We start from the raw sequence: 24,342 nt of genomic DNA, 5'->3' as shown, positions 1-24,342 counted from the left end.
TTCATAAATCGCTTGAAAACAGTGAACATTATTCAGTTGAAACAATATCCTGTTTGTTTGCTCTGATGTGAGCTACTGCTATGTGGGAAATCTGGGAGCAATGCAGTAAGGAAATCTTTGTTAAACAGTATTGTTTGGTTGCTAGGGCCACACCAAATTGTTTGGATAGTTGCAAGGAACAGTGAAACAATACAAAGGATAATTAGACAGACAACACACTCCTAGGTCAAAAGGCAACATGCCCTGATGTATGCTAAATGAGTAACAAAGTTGTTTCATGTTAAACACAAGTGTCTAGAACTAGGAAAGGTTATTTAACACCCAAGTTGATAGTAAAGAATTTTTTTATCATCCTGTTTCTCTCCACATAGCCCAAATGCATCAAGTATTTGAGGATATAAAGTAGCATCCTATTTACCAAAGAGACTATTCAGGGTTCAAACATACAAAGCAGGTACCGAAAGGTAACAAATGCACCCCAGCCTGTGACAGTTGAGTCCATTTTATGTCTCGGCTAATATAAAATCATGATTTTTAGCTTTTGGACTTGTTTTGGGTACTGCTTTACACTTAGCCAAGTACTGGCACTTTGTATGTGCTTTTTTCCTAAGTTTTTCATGGTTTTGGCTTTAACTGAAATTTGGGGTTGGTTGCTGCTGTGTCTCAGGAAGTTGGAATGGTCGGACTGAAGCAAAACTTGCATCAGGTATCTCCCCTCCCTCCAGATACCTGAAAACACATTTGGAATTACTTCACAGATTTTTAAAATAAGGTACCCAACTATAAAATAAGCATGCTCAACACAATCTTGAGGAGCCTCCACAGTTTTCATCAAGCAGATTATATTCGTGGTTGCTATTTTTAATTAATTGTTAAAGTCATAGATAATTTTACATGGCTCACATTTAGCAATTAAGCTTTTTACTGTTATTTTTGCAGCACAGGTACTTTCACAGATACTTTATATTTCCTGTGACACTTGTTGCAGAATAGGGTTTGCATGTCCAACTGACAATACAAAAATTTTTAAAGACTAAAAATACTATGTGTGGTTACTTCAAGGAATTTTAATTAAGCTCCTTGCCTTCTACTCTGATAACATCTAGAACATTTTATCCTGCCTCACAGAAGTGATATTAATATACATGGAAACATGTCTGTAGTGATTGTTAGAGTGTTTCATAACAACAAATCCTTAGCTATTTTACCAAAACAATCATTTTTTTCCTAAAAAGAACGTCAATGTTCAAAAGAGATGGCAACATATCCAGAATCATCCCAACAAATTATGAATAGAGCCCAAATGTTAAACCTAGGTTTCCCGTGTCCCTGATCAGCATCCCTTGTTTTCTAGAGCAACTTCTTCAATAAATTTATCATCATTTCACAATTCTAAAATTCCTGTTGATCATCAGTTTTCTACTGTTTCCAAAGTCTGCTTACTCCTACCAGTAGAAAAAAAAGTCTTATGACTTGAATGAAGAGGCCAGTGAGCACCTTTATGAACACAACGAAATTCAACATACACTGCTCTAGTAACAGGTGCACATTCCGGATCTCAGCCTCCAACCTATAGGCAAATATAAAGAAAGAGCCATTCTTCACTTAAATCCATTGGATTTGCCTTCACAGTAGCAATGGAAGGATGCAGTTGACCTGGGTTGCTGCAGCATGTGATGGCACACCAGACCACGAGGCCTCCTTCACTGGTTTTTGTTCAAACTATGTAGCACTACTGACAGTGTGTGAAGCCTGTCTGAAAGCTGCATTTATGCCTGCCTTACTTACTCCAACTGCATTGAATCCCTGCTGATGTCATGCACCCAGTACTGTGGCACACGTGGCTCTGGCTGGTTTCTTGCTTCACCAGCATCACACAAGTGCTGGAGTCACTAGAATTAGTGGACACTTCTGCATTATGCTGCATTTATCCAAATTTTCTCATTTATTTCATTAACACTTACTTACTAGCAAGATGCTACTAATCTTAAACTGTGCTAATAGATACAATAAAAGAGAAAAATATTGCAAACTCATAAAATATATACTCATTTTAAACAGATCCAGTTATATACAAATGCTATTCTGATTTTCTCAGTTATGTAAATTATTCTCAATAACATCTTTAGATGGACCAAGAAACTGAGTGTGAATTGAGGGTTAGATGCCCTTTTTGAACATTCTTACGGGGTCCTTAAAAACCCCCCATACCTAATATGAATATTAATCTTGATACTAGTATGAAACACTGCAAGCAACAGGAGAGGCACAGCAGCCTCCTGACACCAGAGCAATGTCACTTTACAAGATAACCAAAATAACGTGAATAAAATCCACAGTCATTGACAGTGAAATTAAGTATCTATTAAGGGCCACTAACCACACATTTTCATAAAGTGTGATATCTAGATATTCCTTTGCTTTACATAATACACATGTGCTGATTGGTAACACCACAAATACAAACACAGCAGTAGAAACAGAAATCAATCCAAATACATTAGAATATACATGATCAAGGAAACAAACCTGCTCTTTCTCCCCTATTTCTCCTACCTTAGTTTGGATACATAGTTCCTGATGAAAAAGCATGCTATTATTTTCAGTACAGACTACACAACTAATTCATCCAGCAACACCAGCTATGGAATTCTCTCCTCTTTCTCTGTGTTGACAGTATACAGTGAATTTTCTTTGGAAGATATTTAACAAAGGTTTTGGCTTCACACATGTGTCCAATTACACAACAGGCAAAGAAGAACTATTATCTCATTAACAGGTCACATGGACTAAGCCCAGACTGCAAATTCTTACCTCACCTCTCTCAATTCTTTACTGATTTTAAGTGACTTTTATGGAAATAATTAAATAACCAGCAATAGTAGCTGGTACTTCTGTCATGCATTTATGATATGTCACATGATGGTAAGATGAATGGATTACCTACCTGTGAAGTAGAAACAGGCTTACAAGCGGCTTAGTTCAGTGGTATGGTTCAGTGGTAATGTTTGTAAAGCCAAGTCAAACCTTTCAGTGAGAGGAAGTTTTATGTGTATTGATAACTTCCCCTCCACGTCTAAATCGGAACTTACATTTTACTTCTGCAGTACAAACACTTCCCTATTAACAATTTATCTAGTTTCAGATATGTTTGTATTTCAGCCAAACTCTGGGACAAAGAAACATAAATGAATGCTGCATCAATAAACAGAAGATAAATTTATTTCAACAAGTAGTTAATTAATCATACGGCTGTAACATGAAGGATAGCCTGGGAGAGAATACAGAAGTCTTTTTGACTATTGTGGGAACTAGTACTATGACAGCCAAAAAAAACCCCACAGAACAAAATCTTCACAGAAATCTTCTACGTTTTATCATAAAGACTTTTTTTTTTTTTTTACCTCCAGCAAATATGAGCATCCTTTCTTTAAGGAAAGCTGACTCAACTGAGAGAACAGCTGTCAATTTGTCTAGTAACAGGTACTCACATGAAGCTTGTTTTCTGCTCTCAAAGCCTCTGAAAACACAGGCAAGAATGGTAATAGAAACATTACTTCTTGCCAACACAAAGACACAGCAAAAATTCTACGGCATAAAACCTTGTCTGGCAATATCTGGTTTTCTAGGTATCTGGGCCAGACTACAATCCCTTGTAAGTTTTGCTGCTACAGATGATCCTCAGATTTGGAGCTTTGCCTTATAACTAAGTAATTTAGTCCTTCCAGAGATTCAGTAGTCCTTTTCTCCACTGCTGTTAATATCTCTGGCATTTTCATTCTTAAAATGGGATTTTTAGATTTTCATTTGGCACAAAGTTCCTAGAAATGTAACTAGTCTTCCACAAGAGAAAAACCAAAAGAGAAGTAATGTTGCATCAGACTTAAAAGTGATGATTTTATTATTTAAAAAACCCAACCCAAACAAACCCCAAATATTTCAGTTTAGACGAAAATTTCTCCTCCGTCTTTTCCACACCTATAACCATTGTCTGGGATGTATGAAGTGAACTCCCTGTGTGTCAAACACAAAAAAGTCCTTGAGAGGTCTTTTTCCCTTCTAAACTCCCCATTCACCATAATCCTCTGGAGACTTTTTGCTATATTCTCTGCCACATTGCTCCTTTTCCCCTTTTTTTGTACTAATATTCAGATGCTCTTTGAGGAAGCATTATGAAGAGAACAGGACATTCTTCTTGTCCAGCTGCTTTAATGGCTGAGCAAACTCTAACCAGCAAATACTCCAATTCCTGTATGGGGCTTCATTTCTTATAGACCCTTCCCTACTCTGAACAGTCTGAAATAAGATAGGTATAGGATTTCTTTCCTGAAACTCTAAAACAGAGAGAAAGATAAAATGTATTAGAGACAAAATCAGAGAAATTATTTTTAAATACTTATTTTGCCTAAACTCAGACACATAAGAGATAAACTGGGCTACAAATTTCTCCAAGTAAATCCTACTGGCTTTGCCATTATGGACTGTGGTGGTCATTCCTCTTATCTTTATATGTATGTGAGAAGTACCAACTCCACAAAACATTCTTTCTAAACCTCTATCCCCATACTGTACGAAGTGCACCTGCTTCTCTACAGAACTGTGACTGAACAGGACAAACAGCCACGTACATAATGTACAATCACCTAAATCAGATGGAAGAGTACTTTTTATTTACTGAAGTAGAACACATAAATACTTTTATTAAGAAATTTAGTGATTGAAAAAGAGGTCAGATCTGACATACAGGATAGTGTGAGGATACCCAGGGCAATAGCCAGAAATAGACTGTTAGTCATTACTGGGCTCCCTCTGTCCACTGAGAATGTTGGATTTGACAGCATCAAAGGCTGCTAGAAGCTACAGTCCCAAAGATACTGCTGAAGATCACCTCATCTCTAGTGCTACGTAATTCTGTCACAGTGTCTGACAGCAGGGCAGAATGTCCCACCTATGCCACAAGCAACCACCATGGCCAACAAGAAATTTAAAATTAAATAATAATTCAAAAAAAATAATGAAGATGAATATAAGATAAATTTTACATACTCACATTTTAAAAAAATCCTTAACAACACAACAGCTAGGACATACATGGTAAATACTGGCTGAAATTGCTACTAGCATATGCAAGAAGCACAACTCACTATGTGACTCATTTTACAGAGCCTTGTATGGTACACCATGCATGTAGATTATTATCAGACAGGAAAAAAAGAAAAATTACAAAATAATTTTGATAGCACAAGATGCCAAAAGACCAAACCATACAGAGTGGAAAACAATGTGATAAAACACAAAAACTGGAGGGGGAAGAGGAAATCAGTTTGAACTCCATTGTCTCAAGTCCTGCCCAGTCACTCTTGATTACGGCATTCCATCAGGAAATCCTGACCATTAAAGTGTCAGACCATTAAAAATATAGTTTATGTAAGTCCTTTTCTAGAACAACTGCCAAAACAGAAAACCTCTTAAGATAAAATATTTTCATTAAAAATAATATTTTGAATTTCACAGAAACCCTTACTTAAAAAGAAGCTAGATTTAATTAACAGCATACTTCCAAACTACTAATTTATTTAACATGCTTTGTTTCACTGTCAGGGAGCTGCTCTCATACAAGATCAGCTTCCAAGAATGTAAAGGATAAGTCACATCTGTCAATAATCTAAACATAATCCATCACATTTGGAAGCAGGATAATGGTAGAAATGTAAAGGTTCAGGGCTATAAGTTAAATTCCCAACATTGTTTTCAGAAATGTTCTTACTGTCCTGACGTTTTATACAACTGCAGCCTCCAATTCACTTTTCAGGTGCACAAATAATAAAGCAAGTTAGATTTTAACACATGAATTTCTGCTCAAAAACAATTCTGTAATAAAGGTGCAAACTTCGCAGAGAAACAATATCACCTCAAGAACACATCTGGTACCTACAGTTTCCTTTCCCAGCAGACCTCGTGAAGACTTAACATGCCCTTACTGACAAACTACTTCGCACAGCACAAGCAAAGAATGTAGGTCTCTATCCTGGTATCTCAGCTTCCTTCAAAGCACTGAACTTTAACAAATGAGCATATATAACTATCAAGAGTCACTCATTTACAAATTTAGTATTCCCAAAAGAATAACCACATAAGTATAAAAAACCCCCCTAAACTTGTTTCTTTGCTTCCTATCCTCATTAGCATTAGGCTTCTACAGCATTTCAAGTCATACTTTCAGTAATGATGCAAACACAGAAGCAATTCTATTCCAGTACGATTAACTTGCCAAAAAAAAAATTAATTACAATATTAATTTTAAAGGGCAGTATCTGATGCTTATTTTTTATTTAACTTCATTACTGCAACAGGAACAAAGATGTCAACTTACCACTGAATATTGAGAACAAAGACAGAATTGCATAACACTGGCTTGTTCTGTTAGTTCTTCTGATCCACCTGCACTTTGGAAAATGTAAACCAAGCCTCCTCTAAGTCTGAGCCAGTAGTATTCCCTGCTTTTCATGGGGGCCTATAAGCTCAGGGTCATCACCGTATCAGTCAGTTATCATGCTTTTAGATGGTACTGTGCATTCATGTAACAGCTGAGAGGCCGTAACTCATTAGCGTTATTTTTCCTTCAGTTCTGTCTCCTGGAGTTTCTTATTATTTAGAAGAAGTTTCCAAGGGTGGTGCAGATTCCTACTGAGCAAATTTAAGCTTTCTGAGGGTAGATTGGTTTCTCACCATTCCCTCCCCTGGCCAGTGGACTCCCATTTGAGACCCACAGACTGATGGTCAACTTTTCAAGCAACAGGCAAGGGTGCATTACTAAATTTGCATACACTCATGACGTTTCGGATTGGCACAGAAAGTGTGCCCTGCTCAGCCCATGGGGTGAGGGAAGTGGGGCAGAGAACAAAACATTTACTGCTAAGAGAGAAACCCATTTTTGCCATCAAATTGAAGGCTGCAGCAGGCTGGAAACACACTGATGCTCTGAATCCTGTATTAAGCATGAGCTAACAAAGGCAATAAAATTATATCAATGCTTGGCTAAATTATATTAAACTAAAAAGCAGAAGGGAGGCAAAGGCAGCAGTGGAAAGATACACTAGTCAGGCCTGGGGAGTGAAAAAGTAGGAAGAAAAAGGAAAGAGAATTGTATTTGCTAGCGTTTATTCCAGATTTCCTTATACACTATTCTGTAAGTTAAGGAAGCACACATTTCCACTGCAACGATGAGACTGTACCTGCCCTGAATAAAGAATTCATTTCCATGGTATGCTAACTACACAAAGAGAAAGAAAAACACAAACTAAATCTAAAGTTTTAAGAAGTAGCCTTTAAAACCTAAAACTAAGGCAAGGATATAGCAGCAAAGGAATACACGTAAATACAGGCTGCACAGACAAACTTCGTTCTAACACTTCTCACTGCAAACATACCATCTGTGATGAGATTTTACTTCCTTTCAATATATTAAAAGGTATGTATACACCACACACAAAAAATGCATCCTGTAACAAGGCCAAAGTGACCACAGGCATACCTTTGTTAACCAGCAAACAGAAACTTAAATACCTTATCTCCTCTTTCCTAATCTACAGTTCTCTGGAAAAACAAAACTTCACATCCTCAGTTTGCATACTTAAGGATATAAAAAACTCTATTGGTGTACTGTACTTGAAGAAAAAACAATGTCAAAATGCTCAACAAATTTATGCTTGATATTACTTCCAAAAAGATTGTGTCAGAAGCCAGCAGTTTTTGCAAAGAGTTCTCTTGCAGAGCACAACCCAAGGTAGTTTGTTTAACCTTCTCTCCCTTCGCTGCCTGCTTATTCTTTTCTTTTGAGAAGAGGGCAATTCCAGCTCCCAGTTCAAAGAGGAAAATACTTTTCCTCATTATCCTCATTATGCTCATTATCCTTCATTATCCTCATTAATGTCAAATTGATACCTTTCCTGAGTAAATGCAAAAAAGTACTGAAGGCTGGCAGTTTTGCTCTAAAAGACTATTTCGGAAAAGGACTCTGGAACATCAGTTATAAAGTAACCAAGAACTTCAAATCATGTATCATTAAGAAACAAACAAAAAACCCCGAAACCAATACATTAGCCCAGACTGGGTTGACTCAGAGAGCACTTTCACATCTTTGTAAATAACTGCCTAGTGAAGTGCTCAGAAATATTGTAATAGTATTTCTGATACCAAGGTATGTTTTGAAAATGGAAGTGTTAGATATATATACACAAGGATTTAAAAAAGCAAAAAAGAGAATAAATAAACAAATACAATCAAGCATTGGAATATGCTCAAGCATACACAAATCAGGGATAGAAAATGTCTCATGCATTAAATATCAATTTCAGAAAAGAACAACTGTTCTATGCTCTGATTCTGTCAGTTTTGCCTAGTAATCCTCCATATGAACATATGAGCTGAAAAGGAAAATAAACTAGACTAACTCAATCTGCCACATTTAACACAAGTATGTCAAGAACAGAAAAACAGAAAAAGTGAAACCAACATTTTCAAAAGCATATTCTTACAGTAATTTTGCTGAGGAATCAAAAAGAAACCATTTTTTATTCACATCCAGGTAACTACCTAAATTTAACTGTTAAAAAAAAAAAAAAATCTAATAATTTCCCTGAATGAAATATTCTGCCCTGCAGTCAGGGGATCAGCTCTTCTGAAAATTCAAGTCCAATGGGTTTCAGTTCCCAGTAGATGTTACCAAATTATTAGCACATAGGAGAGACCGACTATTTTTCAACTACAGCATAAATTTCCTTGTGATGGAATACACATATCTTATAATGCTGTTGTAACTTCTATTTTTAAATTAGGTGTAGTTAGTTGTCTGTGTTTTTTCTGTTTATCAAACACACTCTTCTGAGCCAAGTCCTTTCATTCATCAAATTCTACAGAAAAACAGCAGTGTCAGCTACTTAATTCATTGGTAGTCTGGGGTATCTATTTTCTTGGGGAAAAAAGTTAGATGAATATGAAAATTAACAAGTACATAGAAAATTTAGGAGTGTTCACTACAGCACTTATCCGAATTTGCTTTGCATGTGTGGGTTAGTGCGGGTATTGTTTTTGAGGTTTCTCAGTGCTTTTTAAGTCTTTAACAGCAAAAGGTAGTGCTGAGTTCTCCTGAGACCCTAACTAACAATATTTTTTTTAAGAATACGCATGAGACACTTGTATTTCTAATCAGACCTTCTGACTAAAATTTATCTACACTTACTGCGAATAAAACTAAACTATATTAGCAAGAATCCCAAGCTGTGCAATTCCTTGGGGCAACAGATGACAGCCTTCAGGGCTTTAAGTCCTCAGATGAAGGACAAGGCCATAGCACAAACCTGGCAAAAAAATCCCACCCAGCATGCACGTAGCTGGCACTCAAACTGGACTTCTGTAAGAAGACAATACTCAGTGCCATGCAGAGCTATTCTTAGCCACCATAAACACACCAAGGTTTCAGAGTTAACAGCTTCTTTGTCGTTTCATGGGAGGAGACTAGTCATATCTGAAATAAAAATAGGTTGTCATATGCTTGTCCACGGAACTCCAAAATACATGGCTAAATTGGTCATTTAAAAGATTCGAGCTGCGTGTATTGGTATTACAAGGAAAAAGAAAAATCTTTTTTTCTCCTACCTTCCTCAGCTTTCATTTCAACTTTTTATCTCATTCTAATTTATTTCCAAAAGTGGTTTGCTCTCTCCACAGTAGGAACCTTTCTCTGATTTCAATACATTCTTACCAGCTCTAAAAAGCATTGCAGAGAATTGTAACTGAGAGGCTGAGACTGGTATGAATGGGAAGTTCTGGCCGTGGAGGCACCAGGGAAAGTGGGGCTCTCAGCATGGCCTGCATGAACAACACCTGGCTGAGCAGGTACAGAGCCCCCTGCACCCACCTGCAGTTTCACAGCACACCCAGATCTGGAGACAAAGAACTATGTAATGACTCACAGAATGGGACAGGATGGGCACACTGAACAGTGACAACTCCAAAAAAACAGCTCCAAAATCTGTTGCCAACTGAAAAGGAGCCCAGGACATGTGGAGGATGTTACACCCGGCATTCTTGGCTCCCATACCATGACCATAGATTACAGATGTAATAGCTTGACACAAGCGTTGTGGTGCCTTTTTGCTGAACAGACACCTTGAGCACCGCCGTCATAGTGCCTGGCTGCTGGGTGGACCTCTTGGACACATACACTTTGCTCCCCTCAGCTCATATTTTAAATAACATCTGCTTTCCCTCTTATAAGGTCTCGCATTTACATCTGCTACATGGTTTATACGGCGTTGCAACAGCATTTCCTACACAGTTTTGCGGTAAAAATTAAATAGTAGGTTTTGTATTTTTGTAGGAAGACATGGAAAATATCCACAGTCCGTCAGCAAAGTAACAGAAATGCTGGCCTACAAAATGAAGTATTGTAAAATCTTCCATGCTGATGGACAGGGATAAAAACATGTTTAAACATAAAACCATATTTTAAAGAGACCTGCCTGTAAGGAGGTGAGACAACTATGTCATAGCTACATTCAGAACTGCAGTCATCCAAATACTACCAGGTTTTGAGGCTTGAAAAGTAACTAAGCATCTAACTGTATGTGCTGACACCAACTAAGGCTGGCCATTAATGACAGCAGTACTTGCACAATATTTAGGAGACTACATAGTTCACCACAAACGTAAGAAAGAAAAACATACAGGGGAAAAAATATAAGAAACTATTAATATTCTGCTTTAAACATTCTCCAGTGTTCATCCCTTTTTAGGAAGAGAGGGTGAAATTTCCTAGTAGAGAATATCACAAAATAAATAATGGTCTGATAATCTGTAGGGCTCCTTACTACTGCTACATGATGGAAAAAAAAAAAGTTACTTGGGTTTCCAACCAGAATTAGTACAGACAGGTAGTCAATGCTGCAATCTCCCAAGCTGCAATATATAAATATATTGGCAGCATTATTCTTAAAATGGAGCAATACTCACTTCATTCTTGCTCAGCTATACTATTAACAAAACTGGTATTATGCATTGCCCAGCTATTCCCACTTAACCCTGGAAATCTCAGCCTTTCTGGTCAAGGTTTTGGACCTCAAGCTCTCTCAGTATACCACGGTTACACAGGGAAATTCTGTATGCATTCTAATAAAACATTACCTCTTTAATCATTTTACAGTGATAAAACACAGGTGAGATGAACAACTGAACAACTTCTGGGGGGAACAGAAGTGGAGATGCAGTTCGGCCATGGTGGGACTGTGCAGCTCAGCTGGGGAATAGAGCCTCAAAGCAGGGAGCGCTCCAATCCTGACACCTGGAAGGAGACCAAATGCAAACAACGAAACGATAACAAGCTCTGGCCTCTGCCAAGCTGCACTCTTGGCCAGTGACCTGGAAATGTGAGTTTCACATCCAGAGCTCATTGCTCATCTTTTTCTCTCAGGATGTGATATTTGTGTGGTCACATATTAACACCACCATAAAACACCAAGATGATTTAATCATGTTAGGATGGCACAGCCACACCTCATGGGTCTCTGTCACCTCTCTCAGTCCCCAAATAGCTAAAACTATCCAATATTCATAATAACTTTCTGGCAGCCAATCTTAGTAATCTCAGTCTTAAAACTGCAAACAATTCTCAAGGACTTAACATAATTTTTCTCAGCACCATTAGGTAGATGGTCTCAGCAGAAGTAAGCAAGCAGACAAGAGGTACAAAAGCTTGAGAAAAAACTACAAGTGTGCAAGAATATATGTTAAAAAAACAGTATCTAAATTAAAGTTAACCAAGGACACAGTACTTCCTCACTTCGGGTTTTCAGAATAAGTGCAGTGCATACTATTTTTTTTTTTTTTTAATACTTGCATCTACAGGAAGACACCAGTTTGGCACAGCAAGACTGAAGTTTAATGATGCTCAACTTCAGCTCAATATGCTTTAAAAAGTTTTCGTGCTCAGTGGAAGCATAATTCACATCCTTTACCACATTTTAGATAGTGAAATACTACAGTTTGCTTCAAATAATATAGAACCAATGCCTGTGCTCTCCCTAAGGACCTCCCAGGCTCTGTTCCGCCATCCTCTCCCATTTGATCAAACACATTCTTGTTTTCCTTGTCTTCTCCAAGATGAGCACTCCAGTTTTCCAGTTGCAGCAATGTCTTTAAAGATAATGTGGCCATAAAAGATAGGCATGAACTATAAATTAAAAATAAATACATACGTACCAACTATTCAAATAAACCTTTGAGCAGTACTACAATGATAGATACTAGGAAAACTTTTAACAGTGAAATCACTTTCCTTTTGGTCACCTTTTGCCATATATGTGAAACCTGGGTTTGCCCACAGTTTTAAGGTAGTTCTTTCAGAATTAGTGACAAACTTTTTATTTTTCCTATGGAAGATAAACTATAACTTGAAGTAATCTCGGGGTTTTTTTAATCAGTATTTAAGAAGAAAAAAGTAAAAGAAAAAGACTGCAAAAACTTTCCCATTCATGCACTTCTGCTGGGTTATTTCTAGGTTCCTACCCAGTTACTTTCTGAAGAGAGAGAGGTTCAAACATAAAAAAACCCTTACAAGCAGAACAATGTATGATTCCACCTTAATATCCCCGGCTTAGTCTACCAGGGGTTTCTGGACACAGTGTTCAAACAGCTATCATAAAAACTTTGAACTTCTGAGCCAAACCTCAGTACACCTAGATTAGCTTCCTTCTTCACTTTGCTGTCATAAAAACGAAATGCCAGTTGCCAGCCCCTCTTTTTTCAGGACAAGACCTCATTTGTAGCTGAAAGAACAGTAAAAATCTGGTGATATTTGGCCCAGCTGCTATGTCCTGCTGACAGCCAGCACAAAGCAAGATGTTAGAGAGAAAAAAGAGGCAGGTTTCCACTGAGATGTCAGACACACGATTTTCTAAGCCGAACATGGGCTGCACTAAGAGCTGCTGAGTTGTTACTGACCACTGACCCTGGAACCCTCACAAACATCACTGTTCCTAACCTGAACACCTTCAGCTCTAGCTCAGCAGCATGAACAAAGGAAGTGAACAGGGATGATGAATAAAAGAAGCAAAAGGAAAAAAATTAACAACCCCCAGGGTTTGATAGCGCTGTGAATTTAACAATTTTTTCAAATATCCATTAATTAGTTAGCACTGATTTGCAAGTGCTTAAGGCATCCATACATCTTTCTGGACCACCATTCTTGCCTGTACCAGTTGCCTGCAAAGAAAACTTCAAAAAATAAAGTTGAAAATATCCCCAAATCACATGCCTGCTGGGCAGAAGCAGAGGAGTTATTTATACCTCCCATGTTGTGCTTTCCTAAGATCTCTTTACAAAATTAATTGCTTCTAGAATTTAAAGGAATTCTTGAGCAAGAAACCTATAAATATTAATGCTTAAATTAAAATTTTTAAAGATTGAAATGGTTGTTTTTTTTAAACTCTTAGTGGTCTGTTTCTGAGGCTACATATATCTGACAAAAAGTACTCTTTCTTTCCTTTGGATTTTCAAGTTCTTGATTCTTAGGAGAAGAATGAGAAAAGGCAAAGAATGAGGAAAATATTTTATATGCCTGTTGTTTTCCACTACTATTTTGAAAGCATTAAAAATATATATACATATATATTCATTAGAATTTGTTCTGAACTGAGTAAAATCTGTCCTACACATAGTGCTTTTCTTGTTTTTTCTAACTATGCCTACTTAGGGCATCAAGTTTACATTCTGATGAAAATTAATTAAAGAATCATAAACCATGTAATTCTGTAACTGTATTGAAACATTTTCCACATCTAGCTTTTTGACAATCACTGTATTTTAAGTACTTCTAGATCAGTCTGTAAGAGACTCCTGGATTTGTCTACTGAGAGTTATCAATGCAAACTCAATGATAAAAAGTTTATTTCTTTCTGTACCTTAATTTTCTAATAATTAATCTTCTGCTATTGCAGCTTGGTAGTCTATTGTAGGAATCATATTTCATTTAACTCCCCTGAAATCTCTCACTGAATGTAGTCTCCACCAGACCTATTAATATAAACCATTGCTTCTGACATTCACACAGGCAACTGGGAATGTTAAGAGTTCAAAAACTTAATTCTTACAGTAGTATGGCCCAGTTTCTTTTAGGTTCCAAGTGTTCTTTCTGATTTAGAATGGCCTTTTCCTCTTTAAACTGAGCCCTTATTTGCACTGTACCTAACAGAACTTTGCACTGTACCAAACAGCTCCCTTTGACTAGCATCATTACTCTTTGTATAGGAATGAGGAAGAATATTTATTTCTGTAGAGGGAAAAACCTCTAACTACATGTACACAGGACATAATATAGCAAACAAAAGCTGGCAATCACCTTTCTAAATAAATAAATGTCATGTCAGTTATCTCTTAAATGCTATTAAACCCCTAATGTCTAAACCATTCCCCTTCAAATACAAAAGCACCAGAGCTAGAGTGTTAAAAAAAAAAAAAAAGAAGTCAGCAGAAATGGGGTATTTGATATGGCTTGTTGCAATTGGTTTATCTGGAGCTTTCCTGAAGTCCATGCAGAGCATGCAGTTTATTCCAGCAACAGTAGCTGACAGAGTGGTTTGCATTTGGTGCACTTTCTCCTTTCAACAGCATTCTCTTCTGCAATTTGAATCATTACAGAACCTAGTTATGGGTTTAGCAAAAGGTCTATTACTTTCGTAGAAACAATGTCCCAAAGGGAAGCTCATTCTAGCATATCTGTGCCTGATGAAGATAAATAATGTATATCCCAACATATAATGTACTTCCTACAACACATGCCTTTTATTAAAAAAATAATACAAAGAACTTCACACAAAACAATACTCAAAATAGTTTTTGTTTTAAATAAAAGTTCAATATTTTCTACCTTTACGTGCAGAGAGGTCCAAACTAAGGCCCAAAACATCATATAACCGTAGCTAATTAAGACTGGTAAAAATCTGGATACATACACTTCCCTCATGAGCATCCACACTCTAATGCCCAATTTACATGGAAGGTGTTACAGTATAGACTGCTGACATCAAACAGGTACAGCAAGTGGTAAGTATACATGTAGGTACGAATGCTTAGCAATAGTGGAAGCTAGACCAACCCCAAAATAGCCAAACACCCTCCCCTCCCCCCCAAATCTTCAGTCATACAGAAGAAAAACGAGCAAATATAAAAGGGCTTCTATGCAAAGGACAGGAGAGCAAGACCCAGTGATCCAGCTGAGCTGAGACACCCATACATGCCCACCAAGAGAGGCAGTCGGCCTCTCACTGCTAGGCAGGTGATCCTGAACATTCTTTTACATGAGCCTCAACATCCACCCTCCTTCCCTTGAGATCATTCACTTATGTATGCTGGATATTCCTCAGCTTCAGGGTGGTACTTGGCTCTGACTATTCTGGATGTTATACTTACGGCCTTATTATCTTCTTCCAGCCTACACCCACTTATAGACCTTGTTATTCCAAACTTACCCAGGAACAAAGAAAGAAAGGGAAAAAAACCCCACCCAATCTTCTCTTTACAGACCAAATTTTACTACACAGAACGTTACTAGCACCTCATTTAATGGATTATATGCCAAGACACCATCTATCAGAAAATGCAACTACATTGTTGAATGTGACAAGAGGTACTGCATAAGAGGCCATCATCAAAGGCCACCTAAGTTCATAAATAGAGCCAAACATGGAGGTTACACTCCACAATACATTAATACATTGATAAAATCACATTGTATTGGGTGATTAACTACTGACAGAAACTTGCTTTTCCCACGACAACTGAAAAGTCATCATACGTCCCTTCTACAGGAAAAAAATCTGCTGCTCCAGCAGTACAGGGACCTGTAACTACATCTACTAACACAAAGTATGCTTAGAAGGTTTTTTTTCAAAAAAAGCAAAATTTAGTAGCTTTTTCAAAACTTAACACATTTGGATTCACTTTTCATTTAAAAAATTAACTTTTCAATATGTCAAAACAGTTTTGGAAGATATAATCACAAAAAGATTGTTACATTCTCTAGAAAGAGCCTATCAGGTTTCGGTATACAAGGCAACACTACTAACTGACACGATCCTTTGAAGTCAAGGTTACAAAAAAGAAAAAGCTTCCTACAAAAAAGACTAAGCATATTATTGTTTGGGACGCCTAACACTAGAGAAATAAAGTTAACACCCTACTTAATACTGTACTTATTTAATAACTATTATTGTTTTAGAGGCACCAAAAATATTATCTCATGAAAACAGGATTTCTCTAAATTGTGAAGTAATACTGATCTTTCAACTGGAATATAAAAGCTGTATGAAAATTCTCTAGAGCACCACAGTGCCACTAATAACTCTTAGCCCAAAGGACAGGCTGGAGGAGAAGCAATCATGTAATGTCTCAGACCAATCTTTCCTCAGGTTTTATTTTTCTTTGCAGTTTAACAGCTAATGGGGAAACAAGTTGAAATTTATCATACAATAATGATTCCTAATATGTTAAATACTTATGCTTTTATCACTCTTTAAAAGTATAATCCACTAGCAAATTGCAAATTTGCTACAAAATACAGAAGCAGCAAATCCGTGATTTTGCTAAAAAGCCATGCACATCTCCACATATACTCCACCTCACCCATCTTCTCCTAAAGAACAAGACTGTCAGCAAAACATTTGTTTTCCCAGAATTCTTCCTATGGTCCTTTTCATATACATTCCCATCATGTCACTGTAACGTGACCTTTCTTATTTAAATTACAGCTTCAGTGCTGTCCTCAAACAAAAAGTCACAGGATAAAAATGAATCCATTACATCTACTTTGTTAAATACTGTATTAGCAGAGCAGAACCTCTCTTGAGAGCCAAGAGTTCATTTTTGGTTGGCAAAGGAGGAAGTAATCTTCAATCAAACTAATCCTATGGGAAGGTAGGTGAAATCTTAAAAAGCAAACTCCAAGTGGTTTTTTTCATTCACAGAAAGAATGATTCAAAAGCATCTGCCAGGCAGGTTCCCAGTTTTCACGTGCTCGCCAGCACCTGGCAGCCACAGCTCCAATAATTCACTTGCTTTTAGAGTTGCTCCATTTCTTTCTGATTTTATAACACAGTTTCCAAACCAACTGCTGTACAGGCAGACACAGCTCACTTTCCTGGCAGGACTTTGTTCCCAGGCTCACAAGTCTAAGTAACTTTGAAAATCACTGCCACAAACCCTTATCAAAAAGAGGCCAAGGGCAACGACCTCCATGTAGCTTTGGCAGGCGCATTGTTAAAGTGCAGCCCTGTTCTCTTAACCAGCTTAAGTTCTTGAAACATATGCATGACTTCTGAATCAAGCTGGGCAAGGTGGTATGAAAAATCTCATGAAGCACCTCCAAAACTGATTTACCAAAAGAAGATAGGGATGAATTCAAGGACAGAGAAGCACCCACACACAGGAGAGTACCCTTCTGTTTACTCCCTTCTGTTTATCAGATAGACATAGGACAACTGCAGCGCAGCAACAGAAAGCTGTGGGATAGGTTTTAGAAAGACTATACATCCTACTAAAAAAAAAAAATCCAGAAATAATTCTTAATTTCCAAACAGGACATTATTATTAATACAGTATATCTTGGAAACACAGAAAAGCTTTTAATAAAGTAGTAATGGATTGTACTTGTGTTTACTGGAAAGCCATCGTTCCTGTCCAGACTGTAAGCCCCAGAAATACATACCTAGTTTTCACTAAAACTCGTGTCATGTCTTACAGAAAGGTATTTATTACTTAATGCTTTTCATTGCTAGCAGCACCACATTTGGTTTTTGAACCCACATATTGCATTACTAAATGCAATTCTCATGGCATCCAGACCTCCTTAACCTTTAATGAAGCTTTTTGTGGACAAAACATAAGAGCTTTCTTACACCAAGCAACATAAATAACAATCAAAATTAATTTTTTTCCTACAGTTTAGAAACTCGGAAAAACAGTTAGACAGACCACATATTGAAACTGCAGTGGGCTAAACAACAGAATCCAAGAACATTGAGATACATAATCACAACTAAGATTCCGTAAATACTGTGGAGCCAAGCAACCTGAGGACAAGCCAGTATAAAGCCCCCATGACATTCACAACTTCAGTAAGCAAATAGTTCTTATGCAGGAACATCCTCACTTCACTGCTGGATTAAAAGAACATTCCTGACTTCATTTAAAAAGAAGTAATGCCTAAAATTGTTGGCACAGAGAGAGCATTCTGAAACTAGGCCGTATGAATGTCACGTCATTGTTGTTACTGAAAGAAAAAAGATCAACTACAATAAAACCTTAGCCAGCACTGCAACATTATGCCAGCTAAGCAAGCCCTTAACCAGACCCATGGAGCTTTGCTGCCTTTTCTGCTACACACTTAAACACTCTCTGCAGATGCTTATTTTTATGTACATGGAGATGCATGCAAGCATACCCACTCCTTTTCTCACATCCTTCACCATATAAAAATTTTAAGTTAATATATAAACCATAGAAAGTAGCATTTGCACCTTAAAATTTTATGAAAACACAGCAAAAACTTTTCTCAAGTAATTTCTTAACATATGAATGTTTACTGAATTTCCAAACATATCCTCAACATAAATATTGTGTAATTCCTTGCTCTGCACATACTGAATCACTTGATTAGAAAATGTTTTAGGAACAAAGCAAACGGCTTGCCCACTTCAGCTCAAGTCACTAAGGTATGCCTGTGAATCACAATCCTTGAAGCCGGTACAGGCTGCACAGAGGGCTCTGCTCCTGGCCAGTCTGCACAGCGCGCCATCAGAATGCGACTCTCGCACACTCACAGAGTAGACGTGCAGCTATGCTGGAATCACAACCATTTTCACAAATGGAGTCACACTCCTGAAAAAGTGAAATAAAACCCCAGCTATCTCACTGGAGCACACAGAAAATTGGTTTGTTGGTAGATGACCCAAGTACCACTTCCTGATGAAGGAGTCAGGAAGATCTTACTCCACTGTGCTTACATAACAGAGGGCACAAAGGAGAAAACACAGCATCATATAAAACCTCTTCTCAGACACCCTTTTTATTATTATTACTCTCTATCTTATTATTATTACTCTATCTTGTTACAGCTGACAATTATCTAGTCTAGAAGCTGCAATTTATCTCCTTATCTATACAATTATATATCTAGTTGCAGACCGAATTCATTGTAACTCATTGTATCCTATGATTTACTTTAGTTTGGAAACAATATACATGAATCAACTTAAAGAACTTTTAATCATTTTCATATGGCAGCTTCAACTTCTACTGTAAAACACTAGAAAAATCCTTCCAGTCATGTCTATTGCAGCAAGAACGTTAATAACTACCAAGTACAATTACAAGGTATAATTTGGAACAGGTACTGTTAATCTGTAAAATACAAATAAAACAAACTAAAAAAGCAAAACCTTTAAGAATACCTGCTCTGAAACACGAATCGCTTTAACTTATAAGACAATAGCCTAGAAGTTATCAGTCCAAAATATGAATTACAGCAGTTAATACAAAAGCAAATCAGGTCTGAATGAGCTATTAGGACAAACTAAGTATCTGCATACTCTCCTAGCATGGATTAATACACTGTACAATAAATAACTTGCTACTAGTTACTCCAAACAAGACAGACAGGTGAATATATACTACTGTATTGGGGTAAAAATCCTAATGGAGGTATTTTGATTAAGTGGATGGTGAGTGGAAACTGTGCATCCCAGTACATCTCAAGAAGCAATTAATGAAATGTAACACGGAGATACCAGTTACCTCCAGATTTTAACTTTTTTCATTTTTACAAATACAAGAAACTGAAGACATACTAAATACTCAGCTGACGCTCAATTACGTCATCCTTATCACCTCCTGGTGTCCTGTCATGAAGTTGCTGTGCTTACGTTAGCGCGAGGCAGCTCCCGGCCTGAGACCCTGCATTGAAGCATGTGTGAAGGGGTGATGTGAGGACAGACAGGTTGTCTGAACCAAGAGCAGCATCCTTGCTTCGCTGGTTCAATTCAGACAAGGAATCCTCCTAGAAACTCTTGTTTTAGGCCATTTAGAAGATCAAAGTGGGCAGTTTTTGCAGATGTAATAATAGGTTTGAGGCACAAAAATAATGCCCCCCCCTGTGAAATACACTGTCCCAGGGTGACTAATTTGCTTCAAAGGAGCACTTGGAGCTTGACAGAACTAAGACATAGTGTCAGCATCTGGTAACTCCGCAGAGACGAGGATCTACTTGTCCCCTCTCTTGGACAGCAAAGCGTGCAAAGAACTTTACCTGACTGAAACAACTGCAGCCTAAGAAAATAAAATAATAAATATATACATACAAAATCTTACATGCAAACTAAGAAGCGGATAGCTCTCAGACTGGCTATGCCAAGTTGCACCAGCACACAGGACCACAAAAATCCTCGTTTTTAAAGGGCAAATTCACGCGGCAGCATTCAGTAAGAAAAAAAAAAAAGAAAAGGAAAAGAAAAGAAAAAAAAGGATATGGCATCTCCTACGCTGCTGTGGTTCCCGGTGCAGCAACATACTTACTGCTGCTGCCGCTCCAGGATTTCAACAGAGACTTAATGCTGATCTCGAAGAAGAGGGAGTCCTGCAGGCTGAGCATGGTGCGGGCAGGGCGGAGCGGGGCGCCAGCCGCGCTGCCGCCTCCGCCAGCAGCCGCGGGAGGGACGCGCCGGTGCCGCTGTGACGCAGGGCCCGGAGGGCGGCGGGCGGCTCCGGCCGGGACCGACCCCTCCTCGCCCGCCGGGCCCCGCCCCGGGGCCGCCCCGCCGCACGGGCCCCCCCGGCGCGCCGCGGGGGCTGCGCGTGTTCCCGCCTCCGGGCTGCACCCACGCTCCTCCCGAGGGATGCTCCCAGCCCACGCAGGCACAGCGACGGAGCTACCCAGCCCTTGGCAGCCGAACGAAGCGACTCCTTGCAACTACAACCAAAAGTGGCTATAAAAGGCTGTTTGTGCTTTACCGAGTTTTAAATAAACTTCCAACCGATCTGTTAAAATCGTGACGAATTAAATAAACCGCCCAGCGTTGCTCTGCACAGTGCCAAAAGCCAAATAAGCCTTCTATGTTAAAAGATCAGCAAAATCAAAAAGGGGGGGGGGGAGGGGGGAAAGGACGGAAAATAACAAACGGGAAAAAGAGAATCACAGTGGAAGGCAGGAAGGCCCTAAGTATTCCCAGGGGGCTGCCTGCAAGAGAACTACAGCCAATTTAGGTCCGACACCTACAGCCAGTAGCAGTTCTGGATATCCCAGCCCCAGAAGTGTTCAAGGCCAAGCTGGATGAAGCTCTGAGCAACCTGGTGTAGTGAAGGTGTCCCTGCTATTGCAGGAGGCTGGAACTAGACTAGCTTTAAGGTCCCTTCCAATCCAAAGCCTTTCATGATTCTACTAGGTCTTCGGAGTTTGGTTGTTGGTGGTTTTTTCCTTACTGTCTTTTAAAGGACATGAGCTGTTAGGGGTTTGTTTGGTTTGGGTTTTTTTCTTAGTGTCTTCTAAAGGACTTGACACAATTTTGGTTCTTCTGATAGTTTACTCTGTCCAGTATCATCTCAAACGCCACAATAGAAAGTGAAAGTCTCTTAGAACTGATGGTTCGGGATTCCTAGGGATGCAATCCAAATGCTGCTTTAGGTAGCACTAAGGCTTTAATGCCATTCTTTTCAGGTAAAGGAAGATACTCTACCAATAGCCTTTGCCCACTTCAGCACTGGGTAAAGGAGTTTGAGATAAACCTCCTTCACCTTGTCCACACTACCAGATACAACCAAAAAGTGGTGGCTCTCTGTCACCTTGAGGTGTCATCTTTACACAGATCAAAAACACACCTGAAAGTGTCTCAAAATTTTATTGGACAATTTAGAAATTTCAGAAAGATTTCTACATACTGACAGGAAGAAATTATGTGAAGAAAGTAACGCTTGTTTCCAGAACTGCCACCAAATTACATGTGTAACACTCACTACCCTTGGGTCAAGTAACAGAAACTGAGAGAATTGGATGCTGAGATTATTGTACCAGTGGCTGCCAATAGCAGTTTAATTAGGTCTACTTAAATCATAACTTGACCCACACCATACAGATGAACCAAAAAATCATGTGGATCCAAGGTAGACTGATTAACTAAATCCGCTTCAAGGTGATTTTTTAAAAATCCAGTTTCAAAACTGCTGCCCATACTGTACTAGGAGTTAACAAGCCATGAGGGGGAAATAATAGCTGTGTCCCCAGATAATTCTAATTTATCTGAAGTTTGTAGGAAAGATTTAAGAACAGTGTACATCAAATACTTCTAAGGTTTGGGATTTATGATTTTGGTTTTGTTTATTTGGGGCTTTTTGAATCTATATCCCCCACCCCAAAAAGACAAAATAATTATCACTAACAGAGAGGTAACATAAACCAGTTGCTGCAAAACTAAGTGGTTCTACATGACAGTCTAACACAGCAGCAGCAGAACAATGGAGAAAGAGTGGGACAAGACTATCACTGCATTAGGCTGGTTCAAGCACCAGCTGCAGTCGCTCAGGAGATGAAGTTTTATTAAGAGAGAGACTGGTAATATCGTTCAGTTTTCAGACTAAAAATAATCCAAATTTCCCCATGCAAAAAATATTTTTCTATAATAAGATACTAAATTGCTACCTATATCCAAATAGGACTTCTTTCTTCCCAAACAGGGTACAGAACATGCATCCACAGAGTAACTCTTTGGGACTTTGCATCAAACTTTCTTTCATAAGCCTGTTTCAGGTAGTATTGCCTCTGCAGTAGGTAGTATTACCTCATATTCCTTTTCATCACTCCTTTTATGAATACACTCAAAGTTACACTTCAAGCATTCCTTTTTCCTCTTACTAAATAAGATATAACAGAGGTTGTATTTTGTTATGAGTAGGATATAAAGGTCAGATTTTGGAACTGGCTGATGAATTTCACCACTAATTTGAAAGACTGTATTAATTATGGTTGGTCTCTGACTGCCTTTAACACTGGGCTACAGAGACTTCTTCAAAGGAATCGTTGTTAACAGTGTGCATTCCAAAATCATGAGCCAACTCTCTCAGCACCTCAAAAATAATGACTTTTTAAAATATACTTTGGGTTCTTTGTAATTGCCCTTTCCACCCCCCCTCAGTTTTTGTTCTTTAAGTTATTAGTGCCAGAAACTTATTAAAAAACAATCATCCCAGAAACCCCAGGAGATATACTAAAACCTACAGAAATACTGATCTCCATGTTCCACCTTCTGGAGTCCTGTTAAGAAGACTTTCAACAGAGAAGTTGTCGGTATTTTGGTAGTGTTTCAAAATTAAATTACCAGTAGGAAATCTTTTTCAAAATTTGCATTTGTTTATGACACAGAGGTGTTTGGCCAAGCAAGTTACATGGCCTTCCACCATGGCGTCTGAGATTTTGTAACACTGTTATTTATTCACTGTATCAACTAATGGTCACCATCAACTGGGTTTCCTCAAGGATACTAGCAATTACTTTTAAACGATTAATAGAAAATATTAGTCCATTAATAATTTCTAAGAAATGAGAACTGTATTCACCAAGAGTATAAGCTTTTCCTTCTAAAGATTTCAGTAGATGCATTTAAGACTGGGAATATATAATATTAGGAACAAAAATATTTTGGAAAGAAAAATGTTCTTTTAATACTACATGAATATGTGTGCTCTCATACATACATGCACACACATAGCAACTTTGATTAAATGAACATCACTAATTAATTAAATTTAAAAATGGTTAAACCAAATATTTTCACAGCCCTCCCTTTCCCCCAAGAAAGAAGAAAACAAATTATCAGTCCAAATCCATTTAACATGTGAAGTAATGGATCTGTCAGTATCTTAGACCTATCATACAAGCATCAGTGTCATAACAGTTATCTTACTGTACAACTGTGCACAAGCCTTATAACATTTCTTCTTCCTCACAGCTCAATTTAACTGCTTTTATAAGCAAAGGTGTATGGATAACAATTACTCCCGTATCAGACTTTTTGGGTTGCGGTTTTCCTTTGAAATGAGTTAATTAAACAACCTACCAAATACTAGAATAAAAAGAAGATTCTGGTATAAACCACAAAGTTTAAAATGTAACCATTTATTTTTAATCAAAACAAGAACAGTAGACACAGGAAAGAAAAACTATGGATCACAAGCCTCTGAACCTTGGACAATCACAATTCATTGAGAAGAACCCAACAAAACTCATCGTGCAGAGTTACAAGATAT

The 24,342-nt window shown here is 38.0% G+C and overlaps 1 protein-coding gene across 16 annotated transcripts in view; it reads right to left on the bottom strand.

Annotated features, from left to right (window-relative positions):
• Positions 1-24,342, bottom strand: part of FRYL (FRY like transcription coactivator) — a 170,080-nt gene that overhangs the window by 100,850 nt on the left and 44,888 nt on the right. Inside the window, exon 1 of one of the 16 annotated variants that reach the window (XM_010401703.4) lies at positions 20,623-20,709. The exons of the other annotated variants lie outside the window; for them this stretch is intronic. Coding sequence (XP_010400005.3) covers positions 20,623-20,698 — 76 coding nt within the window. The 5' untranslated portion in view covers positions 20,699-20,709. Of the gene's footprint in view, positions 1-20,622; positions 20,710-24,342 lie in introns of those variants that run through there. 16 annotated transcript variants of the gene reach the window in all.

The sequence above is a fragment of the Corvus cornix genome, chromosome 4 (assembly GCF_000738735.6).
Source record: "Corvus cornix cornix isolate S_Up_H32 chromosome 4, ASM73873v5, whole genome shotgun sequence".
NCBI lineage: Eukaryota > Metazoa > Chordata > Aves > Passeriformes > Corvidae > Corvus > Corvus cornix.
This window is presented reverse-complemented; position numbering and strand designations above follow the sequence as displayed.